At 43.9% G+C, this 18,994-nt stretch overlaps 1 protein-coding gene across 1 annotated transcript in view; it reads left to right on the forward strand.

The window, feature by feature from the left end:
• The first annotated feature begins 7,293 nt into the window (after positions 1-7,293).
• The window catches only part of NLRP5 (NLR family pyrin domain containing 5), a 55,139-nt gene continuing 43,438 nt past the window's right edge, over positions 7,294-18,994 (forward strand). The window contains 3 exon segments of the mRNA XM_010387053.2: positions 7,294-7,356; positions 10,860-11,238; positions 12,561-12,626. Coding sequence (XP_010385355.2) covers positions 7,294-7,356; positions 10,860-11,238; positions 12,561-12,626 — 508 coding nt within the window.

Below are 18,994 nucleotides of genomic sequence, written 5' to 3' on the forward strand. Positions count from 1 at the left end.
CCACTCTGCCCGTGATGGGCATTTAGGTTGACTCCATGTCTTCGCTATTGTGAACAGTGCTGCAGCGAACAGTCACACGCCTGTGTCTTGATGATAGAATGTTTTATATTCCTCTTAGTATATATACCCAGTAATAGGATTGCTGGGTCCAATGCTACTCCTGCTTTTAGCTCTTTGAGGAATCTCCACACTGCTTTCCACAATGGCTGAACTGGTTGACACTCCCATCAACACTGTGTAAGCATTCCCTTTTTTTCCCGCCACCTCAGCAGCATCTGTTTTTTTGACTTTTTGATAATGACAGCTAACATTCTTATGGGTTTCTCTGTAGGGCTTGTGTGTCAAATCCAGTCCTTTGCCAATAAAGATTTATTGCAACATAGCTTTTCTCCTTTGTTGACAAATTGTCTGCAACTACTTTCATACCACAGGAGCAGCTAAGCAGTGGTGGCAGAGAGCAAATGGCCCCCAAAGCCTAAGATGCCTGGCTCATTTCGGGAGATTTGCTGACCCCTGATCTTTGTCAAAAATATGTATATTTGCTGCAGTTTTTCCTTTATTTTAGTTGACATGTAGCTGTACATATTTATGGGAGGAAATTTTTTTTTTTTTTTTTTTTTTTTTTTTTTTTTTTTTTTTTTTTGGAGATGGATTTTCACTCTTGTTGCCCAGGCTGGAGTGCAGCAGCGCAATCTCGGCTCACCACAACTTCTGCCTCCCAGGTTCAAGCGATTCTCCTGCCTCAGCCTCCAGAGTAACTGGAATTACAGGCGCCTGCCACCATGCTTGGCTAATTTTGTATTTTTAGTGGTGGGGGGGGCGGGTTTCTCCGTGTTGATCAGGCTAGTCTCGAACTCCAGACCTCAGTTGATCCACCCGCCTCGGCCTCCCAAAGTACTGGGATTACAGACATGAGCCACCACGCCCGGCCCAAGAGTAATATTTTGATACCTGTATACAATGTGTCATGATCAAATCAGGGGACTTAGCATATTCATCACCCCAAACATTTGTGTTGTGAACACTCAATCCTCCCTTCTAGCTTCTTGAGAATAGACAGTAAGTTATGGTTCACCATATTCACCTGCAGTGCTGCAGAACACCTAGACCCATTTCTCCCATCTACCTGTAATCTTAGCACCCATGAGCCATCCTCTCCCCTGCTCCTCCCCTGCTCCTCCCCTGCTCCTCCCCTGCTCCTCCCCTGCTCCTCCCCTGCTCCTCCCCTGCTCCTCCCCTGCTCCTCCCCTGCTCCTCCCCTGCTCCTCCCCTGCTCCTCCCCTTCCCAGCCTTAATACACACAAATATATCCCCTACTTCCGTGGTCCCATTTGCTCAGTTTAACTTCCACATATGAGTAAAATATATGCAGTATTTAATTTTCCGTGCCTGATTTATTTTGCTTCACATAATGAACTATAGACTCATCCATATTTTCACAAATGGCAGGATTTTTTGAAGGCTGAATCATGTTCCCTTATGTGTGTACCACGTTCTCTTGATCGATTTGTCTGTTGATGGTAGATTTCGTATCTTAGCTATTGTGAATAGTGTGGTGGTAAACGTGGGAGTGCAGAGAGGCTTTTGATACACTTTGGGTAAATCACCAGATCACTGGATCATATGGTATTAATGTATTTTCAGGTTTTTGAGACAACTGTTTTCCATAAAGGCTGTGCTAATTTACATTTCCACCAACAGTGGAAAGGAGTTGCTTTCTCTGCATCCTTGCCAGCATTTATTTTTGGTCTTTTTTGATAATAGCCTTTCTAACTAGAGGGAAATACAAATCAAAACCACAGTGAGATTGTGATGATGAGCAATGCTGAATCTTTTTTCGTCTGTTGGTCTTTTGAGAGATGTCTGTTCAGGTTTTGACCCACATTTTTAATGGATTACTTGGAGTTTTGCTATACAGTTGTTTGAGTTCCTCGTATATTCTGGGTATTAGTCCCTTGCCAGATGATTATTTTGCAAATATTTTCTCCCATTCTGCAGGTTTTTTCTTTTTTTGGTGGGGGGTGGACAGAGTCTTGCTCTCACCCAGGCTGTAGGGCAGTGGCGCAGTCTCGGCCCACTGCAACCTCTGACTCCCTAGTTCAAGCGATTCTCTTGCCTCAGCCTCCCCAGTAGCTGGAATTTCAGGCACGCACCACCACACCCAGCTAATTTTTGTATTTTTAGTAGAGTTGGGGTTTCACCATGTTGGCCAGGATGGTCTCGATCTCCTGACCTCATGATCCACCTGCCTCAGCGTCCTAAAGTGCTGGGGTTACAGGTGTGAGCCACCGTGCCCGGCCAGGTTGTCTCTTTACTCTTGGACTATTTCCTTTGCTGTACAGAAGCTCTTTGGTTGGGTGTAGTCCCATTGGTCTATTTTTGCTTTTGTTGCCTGTCCTTTTGAAGTCTTAGCCACAAGATATTCCCCTCGACTGGTATTCAGAAGAGCTTTCCCTGGGTTTTCTTCTGCTAGTTTTATTGTTTCAAGTCTTGTGTTTAAGTGCTTAATCTGTCTTGAGTTGATTTTCGTATATGGTGAGAGACAGGGGTCTAGTTTCATGCTGCATACAGTTATCCAGTTTTCCCAGTACCACTTAATGAACAGAGTGTGCTTTCCCTAATCTTGGCGCCTTTGAAAATGAGTTGGATAAGTTGATGTCCTTTGTAGGGACATGGATGAAGCTGGAAACCATCATTCTGAGCAAACTATCGCAAGGACAGAAAACCAAACACCGCATGTTCTCACTCACAGGTGGGAATTGAACAACGACAACACTTGGACACATGGCGGGGAACATCACACACTGGGGCCTGTCGTAGGGTAGGGAGATGGGGGAGGGATAGTATTAGGAGAAATACCTAATGCAAATGGTGAGTTAATGGGTGCAGCAAAGCAACGTGGCACATGTATACATATGTAACAAATCTGCATGTTGTGCACATGACCCTAGAACTTAAAGTATAAAAAAAACTTTAAATATTAAAATATTCTAACAAGTTCTGAACAATACATTAAAAAAGAAATGAGTTGGCTGTAAATATATGGATTTCTGAGTTCTCTGTTCCGTTGGTCTATGTCTGTTTTCATGACAGTGCCATGTTTTGGTTACTATAGCTTTGTGTAGTATATTTTTGAAGTCAGGTAATACACCTCCAGCTTTGTTCTTTTTGCTCAGAATTGGGCTATTTGGGATCTTTTGTGGTTCTATACAAATCTTAGGATTGTTTATCTATTTCTGTGAAGAATGTCATTGATGTTTTAATAGGGATTGTGTTGAATCTGTAGATTGCTTTGGGTAGGAGGGTCATTTTAACAACATTCTTCTAATCCATGAGCATTAGATGTCTCCATTTTTATGTATACTCTTCAATTATTTTCAGTATTGTGGTTTTTACTATAGATACTGCTTACCTGCTTAGTTAAATTTATTTGTAGGTACTTTTTTGCAGCTATTATAAAGGACAATGCTTTCTTTTTCAGCTAGTTCATTATTGCTGTGTAGAAATGCTAGTTTTTTATGTTGATTTTTGCATCATACTGAGTTCATTTATTATGCAAAAACTTGCATCATACTGAAAAAATTATCCAAAAATCAACATTTTTTTGTATGTTGATTCTGCAACTTTACTGAATTCATTTATCAGTTCTCGGTCTTTTGGTGGAGTCTGTAGGATTTTCTAAATGTAAGATTATATTGCCTGCAAACAAGAACAATTTGACGACTTCTCCAATTTTGATGCCCTTTCTTTTTCTTCACTAATTGCTCCGGCTAGGACTTCCAGTACTGTGTTAAATAGGAGTGGTGGAAGTATGCACCCTGTGTGCCAGTTCTTAGAGAAAAAGCTTTCTTCTTTTCCACATTCAGTATAATGCTAGCTGCGGGTTTGTCATATATGGCCTTTATTGTTCTGAGTTATGTTTCTTATTCGTTTTATCATAAAGGGATGTTGAATTTTTTTTCTTTGTTCACTTTTTTATATATACTTTAAGTTCTAGGGTACATGTGTGCAACGTGCTGGTTTGTTACATATGTATACATGTGCCATGTTGGTTTGCTGCACCCATTAATTCATCATTTACATTAGGTATATCTCTTAATGCTATCCCTCCCGCCTCCCCGCTCCCCACAATAGGCCCCAGTGTGTGATGCTCCCCTTCCTGTGTCCAAGTGTTCTCATTGTTGAATTCCCACCTATGAGTGAGAACATGCGGTGTTTGGTTTTCTGTCCTTGTGATATTTTGCTGAGAATGATGGTTTCCAGCTTCATCCATATCCCTACAAAGGACATTAACTCATCTTTTTTTATGGCTGCATAGTATTCCATGGTGTATATGTGCCACATTTTCTTAATCCAGTCTATCATTGATGGACATTTGGGTTGGTTCCAAGTCTTTGCTATTATGAATAGTGCTGCAGTAAACATACGTGTGCACGTGTCTTTATAGTAGAATGATTTATAATCCTTTGGGTATATACCCAGTAACGGGATTGCTAGGTCAAATGGTATTTCTAGTTCTAGATCCTTGAGGAATCGCCACACTGTCTTCCACAATGGTTGACCTAGTTTACAGTCCCACCAACAGTGCAAAAGTGTTTCTATTTCTCCACAGCCTCTCCAGCACCTGTTGTTTCCTGACTTCTTAAATGATCACCATTCTAACTGGTGTGAGATGGTATCTCATTGTGGTTTTGATTTGCATTTCTCTGATGGCCAGTGATGATGAGCATTTTTTCACATGTCTGTTGGCTGCATAAATGTCTTCTTTTGAGAAGTGTCTGTTCATATCCTTCACTCACTTTTTGATGGGGTTTTTTCTTGTAAATGTGTTTTTTCTTGTAAACATTGAATTTTATCAAATGCTTTCTCTGCATGTCTTGATGATCGTGTGGTTTTTGTCCTTCATTCTGCTGATGAACCATCCTTGCATCCCTGAGATGAATCCCACTTGATCATGGGGAATGATCTTTTTGATGTGTTCTTAGATTTGGTTAGCTAGAATTTTGTCAAAGATTTTTGCATCTATGTTCATGAGAGATACTGGCCTGTAGTTTTTTTGTGTGTCCTTGTCTGGTTTTGGTATCAGGACAGTGCTTGGTTCTGAGGATCAGGAAGAATTCCCTTCCCTTCAATTCTCGAAATAGTTTGAGAAGAATTGGTGTAAGTTCTGTAAAAGTTTAAAAGATAGCTGGGCAAGGTGGCTCATGCCTGTAATCTCAGTACTCTGGGAGGCCAAGGTGGGCAGCTTACTTCAGGACAGGAGTTCGAGACCAGCCTAGCCAAGATGGTAAAACTCCATCTCTACCAAATATACCAAAATACCGAAAATCAAAAGTTTTTGTTAAAATACAAAAAATTAGCTGGGTATGGTAGCGGACACCTGTAATTCCAGCTACTTGGGAGGCTGGGGCAGGAGGATCACCTGAGCCCAGAAGGCAGCAGTTGCAGTGAGCTGAGATTGTACCACTGAACTCCAGCCTGGGTGACAGAGTGACACTCTATCTCAAAAAAATAAAAAATTAATTTGAAAGATACCTAGTCCTAGGTTGTAAAGTGTTTCTGTTGATATTATTTATACATCCATTGAAGCTATATTGTTTTATTCTCTGAATGTTGGAGGTAGGGGGGCAGGAAGTACTATCTACTCTTACAAACAGTTTTATTATAATCAAAAAAGTCAAAACAACCACGGTAGCACACACACAAAAAAAGAAAACATCTTTTCCCGGAGGGTAGGTAGGTTAATGAAAACCTTGCCTCTTTTAATGAAATTAGGAATTACAAAGATTGGATTAGATTTATCTTATCTCAGTCCTGAATTTCAGACATTCTAAAATTAGAAAAATAAAAGAAACGAGGTGTGGTGGTATGCACCTGTAGTCCCAGCTACTTGGGAGTCTGAGGCAGGAAGATCACTTGAGCCCAGGAGTTCGAGGCTATGGTGAGCTATGATAATCACTGCACTGCAGCCTAGGGGGACAGAGTTGAGACCCTGTCTCTAAAAATATATATGAGGCCAGGTGTGGTAGCTCATACCTGTAATCCCAGCACTTTGGGAAGCCGAGGCGGGCGAGTCACGAGGTCAGGAGTTTGAGACCAGCCTGGTCAACCTAGTGAAATCCCGTCTCTACTAGAAATACAAAAAATTAGCCGGGCATGGTGGCAGGTGCCTGTAATCCCAGCTACTTGGGAGGCTGAGGCAGGAGAATTGCTTCAACCCAGGAGGCAGAGGTTGCAGTGAGTTGAGATTGTGCCACTGTACTCCAGCCCGGAAAACAACGTGAGACTTCATCTCACAACATATATGTGGGCATATATATATACACACACTTTAGCCTCACCCGCAGATTGACAGATTGAAGCAATCCTAAATCCACTTTGATTTTTAATTGACAATAATTGTATATATTTGCGGGGAACAATGCGATGTTCTGATATATGTATACACTGCAGAAAATAGCTAACATGTCCATCACCTTAGTTACTTTTTGTGGTGAGGATGTTTAAAATCTACTTTTAGCAACTTCGGAGCATGTATTAATACATCTTTTCTTGAATTCCATGGCAGGTTAAATACATCATTATTAACTCTAGTCACCATGTTATGCAGGGGATCCCTAAAACTCATTTCTCTGATCTAACTGAAACTTGTCTGTATCTTTTCATCAACATTTCCTTTTTCCCCATTTTTCCCCAGTCTCTGGCAACCACCATTCTACCCTCTGCTGCTATGAATTTGATTGTTTTAGAATCCACATAATTGAGATCCTACTAAATTTTATTTTTTTGGGTGGGGCGGGGGGAGGCGGACAGTTTCACTCTTGTTGCCTAAGCTGGAGTGCAATGCCACAGTCTCGGCTCACTGCAACCTCTGCCTCCCGGGTTCAAGTGATTCTCCTGCCTTAGTCTCCCGAGTAGCTGGGGTTACAGGTGCATGCCACCATGCCTGGCTAATTTTTTGTATTTTTAGTAGAAATGGGGTTTTACCATGTTAGCCAGGCTGGTCTCAAACTCCTGACCTCAGGTGATCTGCCTTCCTCGGCAGTAGCGTCTTAAGCCTGAATGCTTGTGTGCTGTAACATACTGTACTGCTCAGGACATCTTGGTCTGGTAGGTAGCTTTAGAGCAGGTGGTGGTCAGGGTTCCCATGCATGTTCTGTGCCAGCCCTTCTGCCTCACTTGTTGCTTCACTGAAACCCCACAGTAATCCTTGAAGAGGCAGGTACTCTGATTTCCAGCTTCCAGAGGAGAGCCCAGCCTTAGATGTTCAGGCACTTTCCATGGGGATGTATGATGAAGGTTGCACAAGGACTTGAACTTGCAGCTGTCCCTCTGCTCTGAGGATCACTACAGGAGGAGTCGACAGCCTCTTAGAGTTGAGTTACCTATGAGGAAACCAATCCTCGGCCTTGGTACCATGACACATGGATCTAATTCCCTGCCTTAGCTGCTGTTTGTTGCAATGTTATTACCAATCCGTTGCAGCAGAACACTCCCCGGGGTAGAAAGAAAATGAAAGAATGCAGGAAAAAGCCATATTCACTTCTCCAGGAAGTTGGTCAACCCATGACAGTTGTCCAGGGACTGCCACCTCTCCACTCGTTTCAGTGACAGTTGTCCAAGGACTGCCACCTCTCCACTCTTTTCAATGACAGCTGTACAGGGACTGCTACCTCTCTACTCTTTTCAGTGATACTTGTCCAGGGACTACTACCTCTCCACTCATTTCAGTGACAGTTGTCCAGGGACTGCCACCTCCAGCCTTTTCAGTGACAGTTGTCCTGGGACTGTCACCTTTCCACTCTTTTCAGTGACAGTTGTTTGGGGACTGCCATCTCTCCACTCATTTCACTAGTAGTTCTCCAAGGACTGCCACCTCTCCACTCTTTTCAGTGACCGTTGTCTAGGGAATACCACATCTCCACTCTTTTCGATGACAGTTGTCCAGGGACTGCCACCTCTCCACTCATTTCAATGACAGTTGTCCAGGGAATGCCACCTCTCCACTCTTTTCAGTGACACTTGTCCAGGGACTGTCACCTCTCCACTCATTTCAGTAACAGTTGTCCAGGGAATACCACGTCTCCAATCTTTTCAGTGACAGTTGTCCAGGGACTGTCACCTCTCCACTGTTTTCAGAGGCCCTTCCTGTAAAGAGGGTATTTGTGACAACCTGTTTCCTGTGTCTCATGCGAAAATGTGTACCCACATATATCACCTCATCTTGTAAAGCAAATTAAATTATTAAATCGGAACAGGGTTAGAAATAGTCAAACCTGGTGGGGTGCGGTGGCTCACACCTGTAATCCTAGCACTTTGGGAAACTAGTGGATCACGAGGTCAAGAGATCTAGACCATCCTGGCCAACATGGTGAAAGCCTGTCTCTACTAAAAACACAAATTAGCTGGGTGTGGTGGTGCACACCTGTAATTCTAGCTACTCAGGAGGCTGAGGCAGGAGAATCGCTTGAACCTGGGAGGCAGAGGTTGCAGTGAGCCAAGGTTGCACAAGTGCACTCCAGCCTGGTGACAGCGAGACCCCGTCTAAAAAAAAAAAAAAAGAAAAAATCAAGTTTGGCTGGGTGCGGTAGTTCAAGCCTGCAATCCCAACACTTTGGGAGGCCAGGGCAAGAGGATTGCTTGAACCCAAGAGTTTGAAACCAGTCTGGGCAACATAGTGAGACGTTGTCTCTACTTTAAAAACAAACAAAAAAAAAGCTGGTGCAGTGACAGCAAGTCTCTGGTCCCAGCTATTAGAAAGGCTGAGGTAGGAAGATGGCTTCACCCCAGGAGTTGAAGGCTGCGGTGAGCTCTGTCTGCACTGCTGTACTCCTGCCTGGGCAACAGCAAGACTCAGTCTGGGGGAAAAAAAAAACTCACTGAATAGATTTTAGCTACCATGACACCTCTAGGCTCTTGTCTCCCATCTCTGCCCTCCTTTAAATACTTTCTTCTGTGTGGTTTGTGATTTATCTTCTGACCCTCCTAATTAACTGAAGTAATCTCAGCAAGCCCATCTTAAAACTTTCCCATGGAAAGAACGGGAGGCAGAAGGAAAAACAGGGGCTAACTACTGGGGACGAGTTTGTCCCTGCAGGTCGAGGGAGTATAAAGCAGGTGCCCTGTCTAAGCGAGCAGAGCAAAAAATCAGTGTTAACAGAACCTGCCCCCTGCAGGCTGATTGCTTCCCTTGGTGGGATGCTTCCAGGTCCAGGGAGGTGACTTGACAGGACCTTACGGCGTATCTGCAAGTCTAGCTCAAAAACTATTAATGCACAGGTGTCAAGCAAGGGTGACCTCACACCAATACGGCCCCTCAGAAAGTGACAAGCTGCTGTCTACCTGAGTCTTTAAAATGTTTTACTACATGATATTCCTTCGATTGCTTGGTTGTCTACCACAAAGTAATGGTAGGGGCAAACGATTTGTTCTAACTGGCCAACCAGTACTGGTTGTCACTATTTATAGAGCTCTTATGACAAAAAAAAAAAAAGAAATTTGAGCCGGGCGCGGTGGCTCAAGCCTGTAATCCTAGCACTTTGGGAGGCCGAGATGGGCGGATCACGAGGTCAGGAGATCGAGACCATCCTGGCTAACACGGTGAAACCGTCTCTACTAAAAATACAAAAAAAAACTAGCCGGGCCAGGTGGCGGGCGCTTGTAGTCCCAGCTACTCTGGAGGCTGAGGCAGGAGAATGGCGCGAACCTGGGAGGCGGAGCTTGCAGTGAGCTGAGATCCGGCCACTGCACTCTAGCCCGGGCGACAGAGCAAGACTCCGTCTCAAAAAAAAAAAAAAAAAAAAAAAAAAAAAAAAAAAAATTTGAGAGATTTAGGGATTATTCGTTGGGTCTTACAACAACTGCTACTTTTTGATGTCATCATAGACCAGGCTTCTTGACAACTTGGAGAAGCAATTCATAGCAGAGGTCCTGGATGCTTATCTATAAAATAAGTCAGCAAATAGGGGTAGAATTGGCCCTGATGGTGACTTAAGACGTTAATCTTTCCATGTGTGCGTTAGGCATTTGCATAGCTTCTTTGGAGAAATGGATATTCAGATCCTTTGCCCATATTAAATTGGATTCTTTGTTTCCCTATTACTGCATTTATATTATCTAGATATGAATCCCTCATCAGATATGACTTTCAAGTATTTATCAGTTTATTTTTACACCAAGACTGTTTACTGTGTTGATGGAACTTGATGTTAACAGGTGTAACAGAAATCAGCTGATGGAAGAATCCTGTAACCGGCTACTAGTAACTGGTAGGAATCTATTTGCCAGTGGTTTTTTGTTTGTTTTTTGAGATGGAGTTTCAATCTTGTCCAGGCTAGAGTGCCATGGCACAGTCTCAGTTCACTGCAACCTTCGCCTTCCAGATTCAAGCGATTCTCCTGCCTCAGCCTCCTGAGTAGCTGAGATTACAGGCATGTGCCACAATTCCTGGCTAATTTTTTAAAATATATTTTTAATAGAGATGGAGTTTCACCATGTTGGCCAAGCTGGTCTCGAACTCCTGACCTCAAGGGATCCACCTGCCTTGGCCTCCCAAAGTGCTGGGATTTCAGGCATGAGCCACCGTGCCCGGCCACAGCCAGTGTTTCTGAGTATGACATACTAGCCAAGAGCATCTGTGGCATGCATGTCCAATTTTATTCTAAGATGCCGTTTGGGAACTAAGGGTACAGAAAACAAAATATCCCAGCACTGATGTTTTAGTAACAGGATAAACAGATATTGTGGCAACAAATGCTTCTTCCATGAAGAACTGAAGAGAGAGAAGACTGTTCATCTAGTGAGGTGATTGACATTAGTTGTATCAACTCTAGGATTTGCTGCGAGATCCTCTTTTGAATCTTGTCATTCTTTCCACAGGTCCTACTTGCTCCGTGTTACCAAAGAATCCACTTTCCCCCCAAAACCTGAGTTCTCAGCCTTGTCTCAAGATGGAAGGAGACAAATCGCTCACCTTTTCCAGCTACGGGCTGCAGTGGTGTCTCCATGAGCTAGACAAGGAAGAATTTCAGACATTTAAGGAATTACTAAAGAAGAAATCTTCAGAATCGACCACATGCTCTATTCCACAGTTTGAAATCGAGAACGCCAACGTGGAATGCCTGGCACTCCTCTTGCATGAGTATTACGGAGCATCGCTCGCCTGGGCTACGTCCATTAGCATCTTTGAAAATATGAACCTGCCAACCCTCTCGGAGAAAGCAAGGGATGACATGAAAAGTAAGTGAGACTTGGGGCAAGTCTAGGGCAGGGGAGGTGATTTCAGGTTCTCATGGGAACAGGGGAGGATCATTGTTCAGTAACCGGGTCCACCTCTGCAGTGTGAGTCTGAGCTGTGAGAAGGATCTCATTGGTCATCGTCATTGGCTGGAAATTAGTGCAGTCTTTAGCCTGTAAAGTGATGGAGAGGGGAGAAATGGGTAGACAACGGCTCCACTCACATGGACTCCCACTGAAGTTAATAGGATTTGAGGTGTAAGTGCTAAGCTTGAGTGGCATGATCACGTGTCGGTCATGAGACTTCAGGAGTGTCTCCTTCTGTTCTGACCCTTGGTTCCCACATCTTGGAACAGGAAATGTGATACTGTGTGTGCCATTGCAAAAGTTCAATAATGCAATGAGGAGAAAGTGGCTAAGAACCTCGATTGAAAACACTAATAGTGGTTCTGTGTGAGTCTCACACTTGGCCATGAGATGAAGGACTGAGGTTCCAGGTGCTGATCTCTAAGGCTTGGTCTTTCTTAGACTGTTGGTGTCCATAGTGCAGCAAGAATTCAGATCAGATTCCGTGGTTATTTTAGGGTATTTAGGAGAAAGGTCATTTAGAAAATAGTAGTTCTTTTTTATCTGGAGAATCCCTTCAACTGTAGACTGAAAACAAATCCCTTGACTGAGCCCCTGAATTGGCCCTACAAATACAGGTGTGGACTGGACGCGGTGGCTCCCAGCTGTAATCCCAGCATTTTGAGAGGCTGAGGTGGGAGGATCACTTGAGGTCAGGAATTCAAGACCAGCCTGGTCAACATGGCAAAACCCCGTCTCTACTTAAAAATACAAAAAATTAGCCAGGCGTTGTGGCACATGCCTGTCATCCCAGCTACTTGGGAGACTGAGGCAGGAAAATCGCTTGAACACAGGAGGCAGAGGTTGCAGTGAGCTGAGATCCGGCCACTGCACTCCAGCCCGGGCGACAGAGCGAGACTCCATCTCAAAAAAAAAAAAAAAAAAAAAGACAGGTCTTGAGGGTGACTGAAAAGAAACAATCACTATGATTAACCTCATTGTGTGACTTACCCAAGGCCATCCAGCAAAACTGAGGTCAGATAATTCTTTATAAACTTCAGTACACTGATGTGTGCCACTGCTGGCACAGGAAGGTCTGACTCTGTTGTCTCTGTTATAGGCCAATCATGGAATAAACTGAGATCCTGAGGTTTCGCTTGGTTCCCCTCCATAATCTGGGCACAGGACATTCTTATCCTTGGCTTGGGTAATTACAGTGACTTCATTGAGGCCAATCTCCCTTTTTCTTTGTCTTGCAGGACATTCACCAGAAGATCTTGAACCAATGACGACTGGCCAAGGACCAAGCAAGGAAGAAGTGCCAGGTGAGTGGGGTGGAGTAGGGGGAAACAGGATGTGCTTAAAGACACATGGCAGCCAGTTGGCATCTCTAGGGGTTAGAACCATGACTTCCAATAGTCCAGTGTCCTTTCTAGTCTCACTACCCTGCCATTAACTGACCTGATGGGTTCTGAGGACCTGGTAATTCTGGTCTTTCTCTTTCCAAGTTCAAGAGTTCTGTGACCTGGGGCCAGGCTGGTGGCTCAGGCCTGTAATCCCAACACTCCGAGGTGGGTGGATCACCTGAGGTCAGGAGTTCCAGACCAGACTGGCCAACATGGTGAAACCCTGTCTCTACTAAAAATACAAAAAATTTAGCCAGACGTGGTGGCGAGCACCTGTCATCCCAGCTACTCAGGAGGCTGAGGCAGGAGAATCGCTTGAACCCGGGAGGCAGAGGTTTCAGTGAGCCAAGATTGCACCACTGCACTCCACCCTGGGTGACAGAACGAGACTCCATCTCCAAATAAAAAGTTCTGTAGTCTTCAGGCTTTCTTACAACTTGAGGACTTCCCATCATCTTCAGTTTGGGTAACCTTATGACCCTACTATGACAAACTCCTCCCAGTAACCCAGTTTGGGGGCTTTGGTGGAAAGAACCAGATAGCATGAAACCAGATTCAATACAATTCCCCAAACATGTGAGCACTGACCACGTGCCAGCCACTGCTCTGCATATTTACAATACATCGTTGGCTGAAGCACACATGTTCATGAAATTCACACGTTGTGGGACAGGAAAGACAAACCAAAAAACTAAGATGACACCAGGGAAGGCAAAATACACAGGGAGAAAAGCAGGCTTGTGTAGACAACATACATTCTTCGCTGCTACCTGCACCACCACCATCTTGCTCATCTCCCAGCAGCCAGTGTTGACTGTGAAACCTAATCTGGTTTGGAAGGGGTTGAAACCAACCTCTGTTTTGATGGAGCTTTGCTCAGGCTGTGGGTGGGAAAGAACTATTCAAAGCTAACATGTGAGTAACTGGCGTCTGAGTCAGAGGCTCTGAGTCCCAAAGGTTCGGCATTGCGCAGAGTTTAATGTCAATCCAGGCTTCACAAGGTGAGTGTGACGTGTTATCCTTCATGTGATATAACTGCGTTATCCTTCATGTGATATAACTGCATCTTAGACGGCCGGGTGCGGTGGCTCACACCTGTATTCCCAGCACTTTGGGAGGCCAAGGCGGGTGGATCACCTGAGGTTGGGAGTTTGAGAACAGCCTGACCAACATAGAGAAACCCCGTCTCTACTAAAAAAAAAAAAAGTACAAAATTAGCCGGCATGGTGGTGCACGCCTGTCATCCCAGCTACTCGAGAGGCTGAGGCAGGAGAATCGCTTGAACCCGGGAGGCGGAGGTTGCAGTGAGCTGAGATTGTGCTGTTGCACTCCAGCCTGGGCAACCAGAGTGAAACTCCATCTCAAAAACAAAAGAAAAAAACACCACGTCTTAGAGGTTTTATCAGTTACTGAATGATGGCTTAGAGATAGCATAAAATAAACACACAGACGAACCTTGACAGGACTGAAACAAACCTGACAAAAGCCGGGGCTCTTGCCGTCAGCCACATTAGGAACCCTCTGAACTCCTCCTGGACACAAGAACTACCGCTTCTCGAGACCATGTGGATCATGCACTGTGCCAGTGTGTGAGAAGCTCATGCTTCTCAATCCTACGTGGTAGTGACAGTCGTTAGTTGTCCAGTGAGACCCAGAAGCTCAATGGCACACTGAAATCTCACATGGTTGAATTGAGGCAAGGTGGGCTTGTGCCGGAAAGACTTGACTTCAGTTGTTACCTACGTGCAAAGGTTAGGGCCATCAGACAGACACTCTACCCTCAAGAAGCTTACATCATAGGTGGTCACGAGCTTTCGTCATCACTCCTCATTGGCTGGGTATGCAAAGATGTTCCTCAAAGGCTGGGCTTGGTGGCTTATACCTGTAATCCCAGCACGTTGGGAGGCCGAGGTGGGTGGATCACCTGAGGTTGGGAGTTCGAGATCAGCCTGATCAACATGGAGAAACCCCATCTCTACTAAAAATACAAAAAGAAGAGAAAATAGCCAGACGTGGTGGCACATGCCCGTAATCCCAGCTACTTGGGAAGTTGAGGCAGGAGAATCACTTGAACCCAGGAGGTAGAGGTTGTGGTGAGCCAAGATTGCGCCACTGCACTCCAGCCTGGGCAACAAGAGGTTAACTCCATCTAGGAGGGAAAAAGAAAGATGTCCCTTGAAACTAAGCCAACCTAATAAATGCAGCTGTTTATCAAGCTATAGAATCAAATGTGGTATATGCATATAATAGTATATTACTTGGCATAAAAAGAAATGATGTAACTGGATGAGGTGGCTCATACCTGTGATCCCAGCACTTTCAGAGGCTGAGGCAGGCAGATCACTTGAACCCAGGAGTCTGAGACCAACCTGGGCAATGTAGCAAGACCCCATGTCTACAAAAATTGAAATCAGCCAGGTGTGGGAGTGAGCACCTGTGGTCCCAGCTTACTTGGGAGTCTGAGGCAGGAGAATTGCTTGAGTCCAGGGGGCTTGAGACTGCAGTGAGCCATGACTGTGCCACTGTGCTCCAGCCTGGGTGATAAAACGAGACTGTGTCTTAAAAAGAAGAATATACTAATGCATGCTACAAGATGGATGGATTTGAAGACACTAGGCTAAGTGAAGGAAACTATCACAAAAGGATACGTATTGAATGATTCCATTCATATAAAATGTCTAGAATCAGCAAATCCATTTAAATACTAAAAGACTAGTGGTTGCCTAGGGCTGGGGTGAATGGGGAAACCTAGAGAGTGAGGACTAAGGGCAGGGATTCTTTTTGAGGGTGATTAAAATGTTCTAAAATTGTAGTGATGGTTACAATCTGAATATTCTCAATCATGATTGCATACTTTCAATGGGTGAATTGTATGGTTTGTGAAATTTGTTTCCATAAATCTATCACAAAACTCTAGAGAAGGCAATAAGATACATCCATCTGAAGTCAGCATTGTACATATGACTCCAAAGCCCAGAGACAGATTTGCCCATGGTAGATCAGCCAAGAGAAAGTCTGATTTTCTTTTTTTTTTCCAGACTGAGACACCATCTTTGTGCTAGATCTTTTTTTCTATTTCTTTACTTCTCCGCCCCCCCACCCCCACCCACACACACAGAGTCTCACTCTGTCACTCAGGCTGGAGCGCAATGGTAGGATCTCAGCTCGCTGCAACCTCTGCCTCCCGAGTTCAAGCAATTTTTCTGTCTCAGCCTCCTGAGTAGCTGGGATTACAGGCACCTGCCTCCACGCCCGGCTAATTTTTGTATTTTTAGTAGACAGGGTTTTGCCATGTTGGCCAGGCTGGTCTCGAACTCCTGACCTCAGGTGATACACCCACCTCGGCCTCCCAAAGTGCTGAGATTACAGGTTTGAGCACTGCACCTGGCCTAGATCTTATAAATTCTATGTAACTTCAGATTCTTGCATCTCTTACATGACAAATCTATTTAGTCTAACAGATCAAATGTATTATGATGCTCACAACATAGCTCCGAATAGAAATCCACCCCCACAAGGAAAGGTGTTCCTCCCCTAGTGGCTTTTTGCTTGTTTTGCTTTTCTTTTTTTTTTTTTTGACGGAGTCTCGCTCTGTCACCCAGGCTGGAGTGCAGTGGCGCGATCTCGGCTCACTGCAAGCTCCATTTCCCAGGTTCACGCCATTCTCCTGCCTCAGCCTCCCAAGCAGCTGGGACCACAGGCAACCGCCACCATGCCTGACTAATTTTTTTGTATTTTTAGTAGAGACGGGTTTCACCGTGTTAGCCAGGATGGTCTCGATCTCCTGACCTTGTGATCCGCCTACCTCGGCCTCCAAAGTGCTGGGATTACAGGCATGAGCCACTGCACTCAACTTTTTTTTTTTTCTTTCTTTCCAGATAACTCGATGCAGGTTTATGTATCATAAAATCTTAATACAGTTCAAGAATTTGTAAACATGAAACAATCACCACAGTCCAGTCTTAGGATTTTCCTATCATCCAAAAAAAATATTCTTCAGGAAAGACAAAAGAACAAGGTGGAGAAAATTGGCCTGTTTTATTTTTGCATAATTTGGAATGATCTTAAGATTACTGTCCCTGAAACTGTTACTGTGATGAATGATACTTATAGACTTTTTTCCAGTGTTAAACCGCTCTTGCTTTCCTGGAATACATGTGACATAAGCAGCATTACATACCTTTTGATACACTTCTGGACACAGTTTGCTGATGAATCATTTCGAATTTGGCGTCTGTGTTTGAGTGAACCGGTCTGTAATCTCTCCATATACTTTGCTTGCTTTTTTAAAGTTGAGAGAAAACTCACATATCATAAAACTTATCCTAATACAATTCAGTGTTTTATGTATTAACAAAGTTGTGCCACGATCACTGCTATCGAATTTCGGGAAATTTTCATCACCCCAGAAAACCACATACCTATTAGCCGTCATTCCCCCACACCCAAGCCCTGGAAATCAGTCATCTACTTTGTGTCTGATTTTTGCCTTTTCTGGACCTTCCATGTAAATGAAACCGGATGCTTTGCTGTATTTTGCGACTGGCTTCCTTCATTTAACATAATGCCTTAAAGATTTGTCAATATCATAGCCTGTTTCAGGACTTCATAACTTTTTACGGCTAAACAGTATTCCAGCCGGGCGCAGTGGCTCACGCCTGTAATCCCAGCACTTTGGGAGGCCGAGACGGGCGGATCACGAGGTCAGGAGATCGAGACCATCCTGGCTAACACAGTGAAACCCTGTCTCTACTAAAAACACAAAATATTAGCCGGGCGTGGTGTTGGGCGCCTGTAGTCCCAGCTACTCGGGAGACTGAGGCAGGAGACTGGCGTGAACCCGGGAGGCAGAGCTTGCAGCGAACCCAGATCGCGCCACTGCACTCTAGCCTGGACGACAGGGTGAGACTCCGTCTCAACAAAAAACAAACAAAAAAAAAACAGTATTCCATTTATGTATATAAATGTATATAAAACACTTCTTGTTCATTTATCACATGATGGATTGGACATTTGGGTTTTTTTTTTTTTTTGCTATTATGAATGATGCAGCTATGGATTCTCGTGTGTGTTTGTGTAGATGTGTTTTCGATTCAGGGAGGTGTATACCTAGGAGTGGAATTGGTGGGTCATATGGCAACTATGTTTAACTTTTTGAGGAACTGCCAAACGGTTTTTCTAAAGTGACTGCACCATTTTGCATCCTCACCAACACCTTAATGAAAGCTACAGTAATGTTTGCTCCTCTGTTTTTTATTGTAACCATCCTAGTAGGTATGAAATATGCACTGTGGTTTTGGTTTGAATCTCCCTAATTATGTTCAGAATCTTTTCATGTGCTAACTGGCCGCTTCTGTGTCTTCAGAGAAATGTATATTCAAATCCTTGGTCCATTTTTAACTTTATTATATTGTTGATTTGCAATACTTTACTAAGGTTCTATCCAGATTAGAGACATGATTTAAAATATATATTTCCCTGTTCTCTGGATTGTCTTTTCACACTCCTGATGCTGTCCTTTGAAGCATAGCGGGCTTTAATTTTATGAAGACAAATTTATTTCCTTGATTGATTGTGCTTTTGGTGTTATCTTTAAAAAATTACTTAACCTGGCTGGGCACGGTGGCTCACGCCTGTAATCCCAGCACTTTGGGAGGCCAAGGCAGTGGATCATGAGGTCAGGATATCCAGACCATCCTGGCCAACATGGTGAAACCCCATCTCTACAAAAAATTAGCTGGGCATGGTGGCACATGCCTGTAGTCCTAGCTACTTGAGAGGCTGAGGCAGGGGAATCGCTTGAACCTGGGAGGCAGAGGTTGCAGTGAGCTGAGATGGCACCATTGTACTCCAGCCTAGTGACAAAGCAACACTCCATCTCAAAAAAAAAAAAAAATAGGGCTTAACCCAAAATCAGAAAGTCAAAATCAGAAAGTTTACACCAATATTTCCTCTTAAGGATTTTGTAGTTACAGCTCTTAAAAACATTTAGGTCTTTAAACATTTTGAGCTAATTTTGTATATGGCATGAAATAGAGGGCTCAACTTCATCCTTTTGTGTGTAGATAACCAGTTCTCCATCAATATTTATTGAAAACACTATTCTTATTGTCTATATTCTTGTCTAAAATCATAGATGTGTGAGATTACTTTTAAACTTTCCAGTCTATTCCGTTGATCTCGATATCTGACCTTATACCTGAACCACACTGACTTAATTACTGTTGCCTTATAGTTTTGAATTCAGTGTGATTCTCCGACTTGACTTCAAGATAGATTGGCTATTC

Source organism: Rhinopithecus roxellana, chromosome 12 (assembly GCF_007565055.1).
Source record: "Rhinopithecus roxellana isolate Shanxi Qingling chromosome 12, ASM756505v1, whole genome shotgun sequence".
Lineage (NCBI taxonomy): Eukaryota > Metazoa > Chordata > Mammalia > Primates > Cercopithecidae > Rhinopithecus > Rhinopithecus roxellana.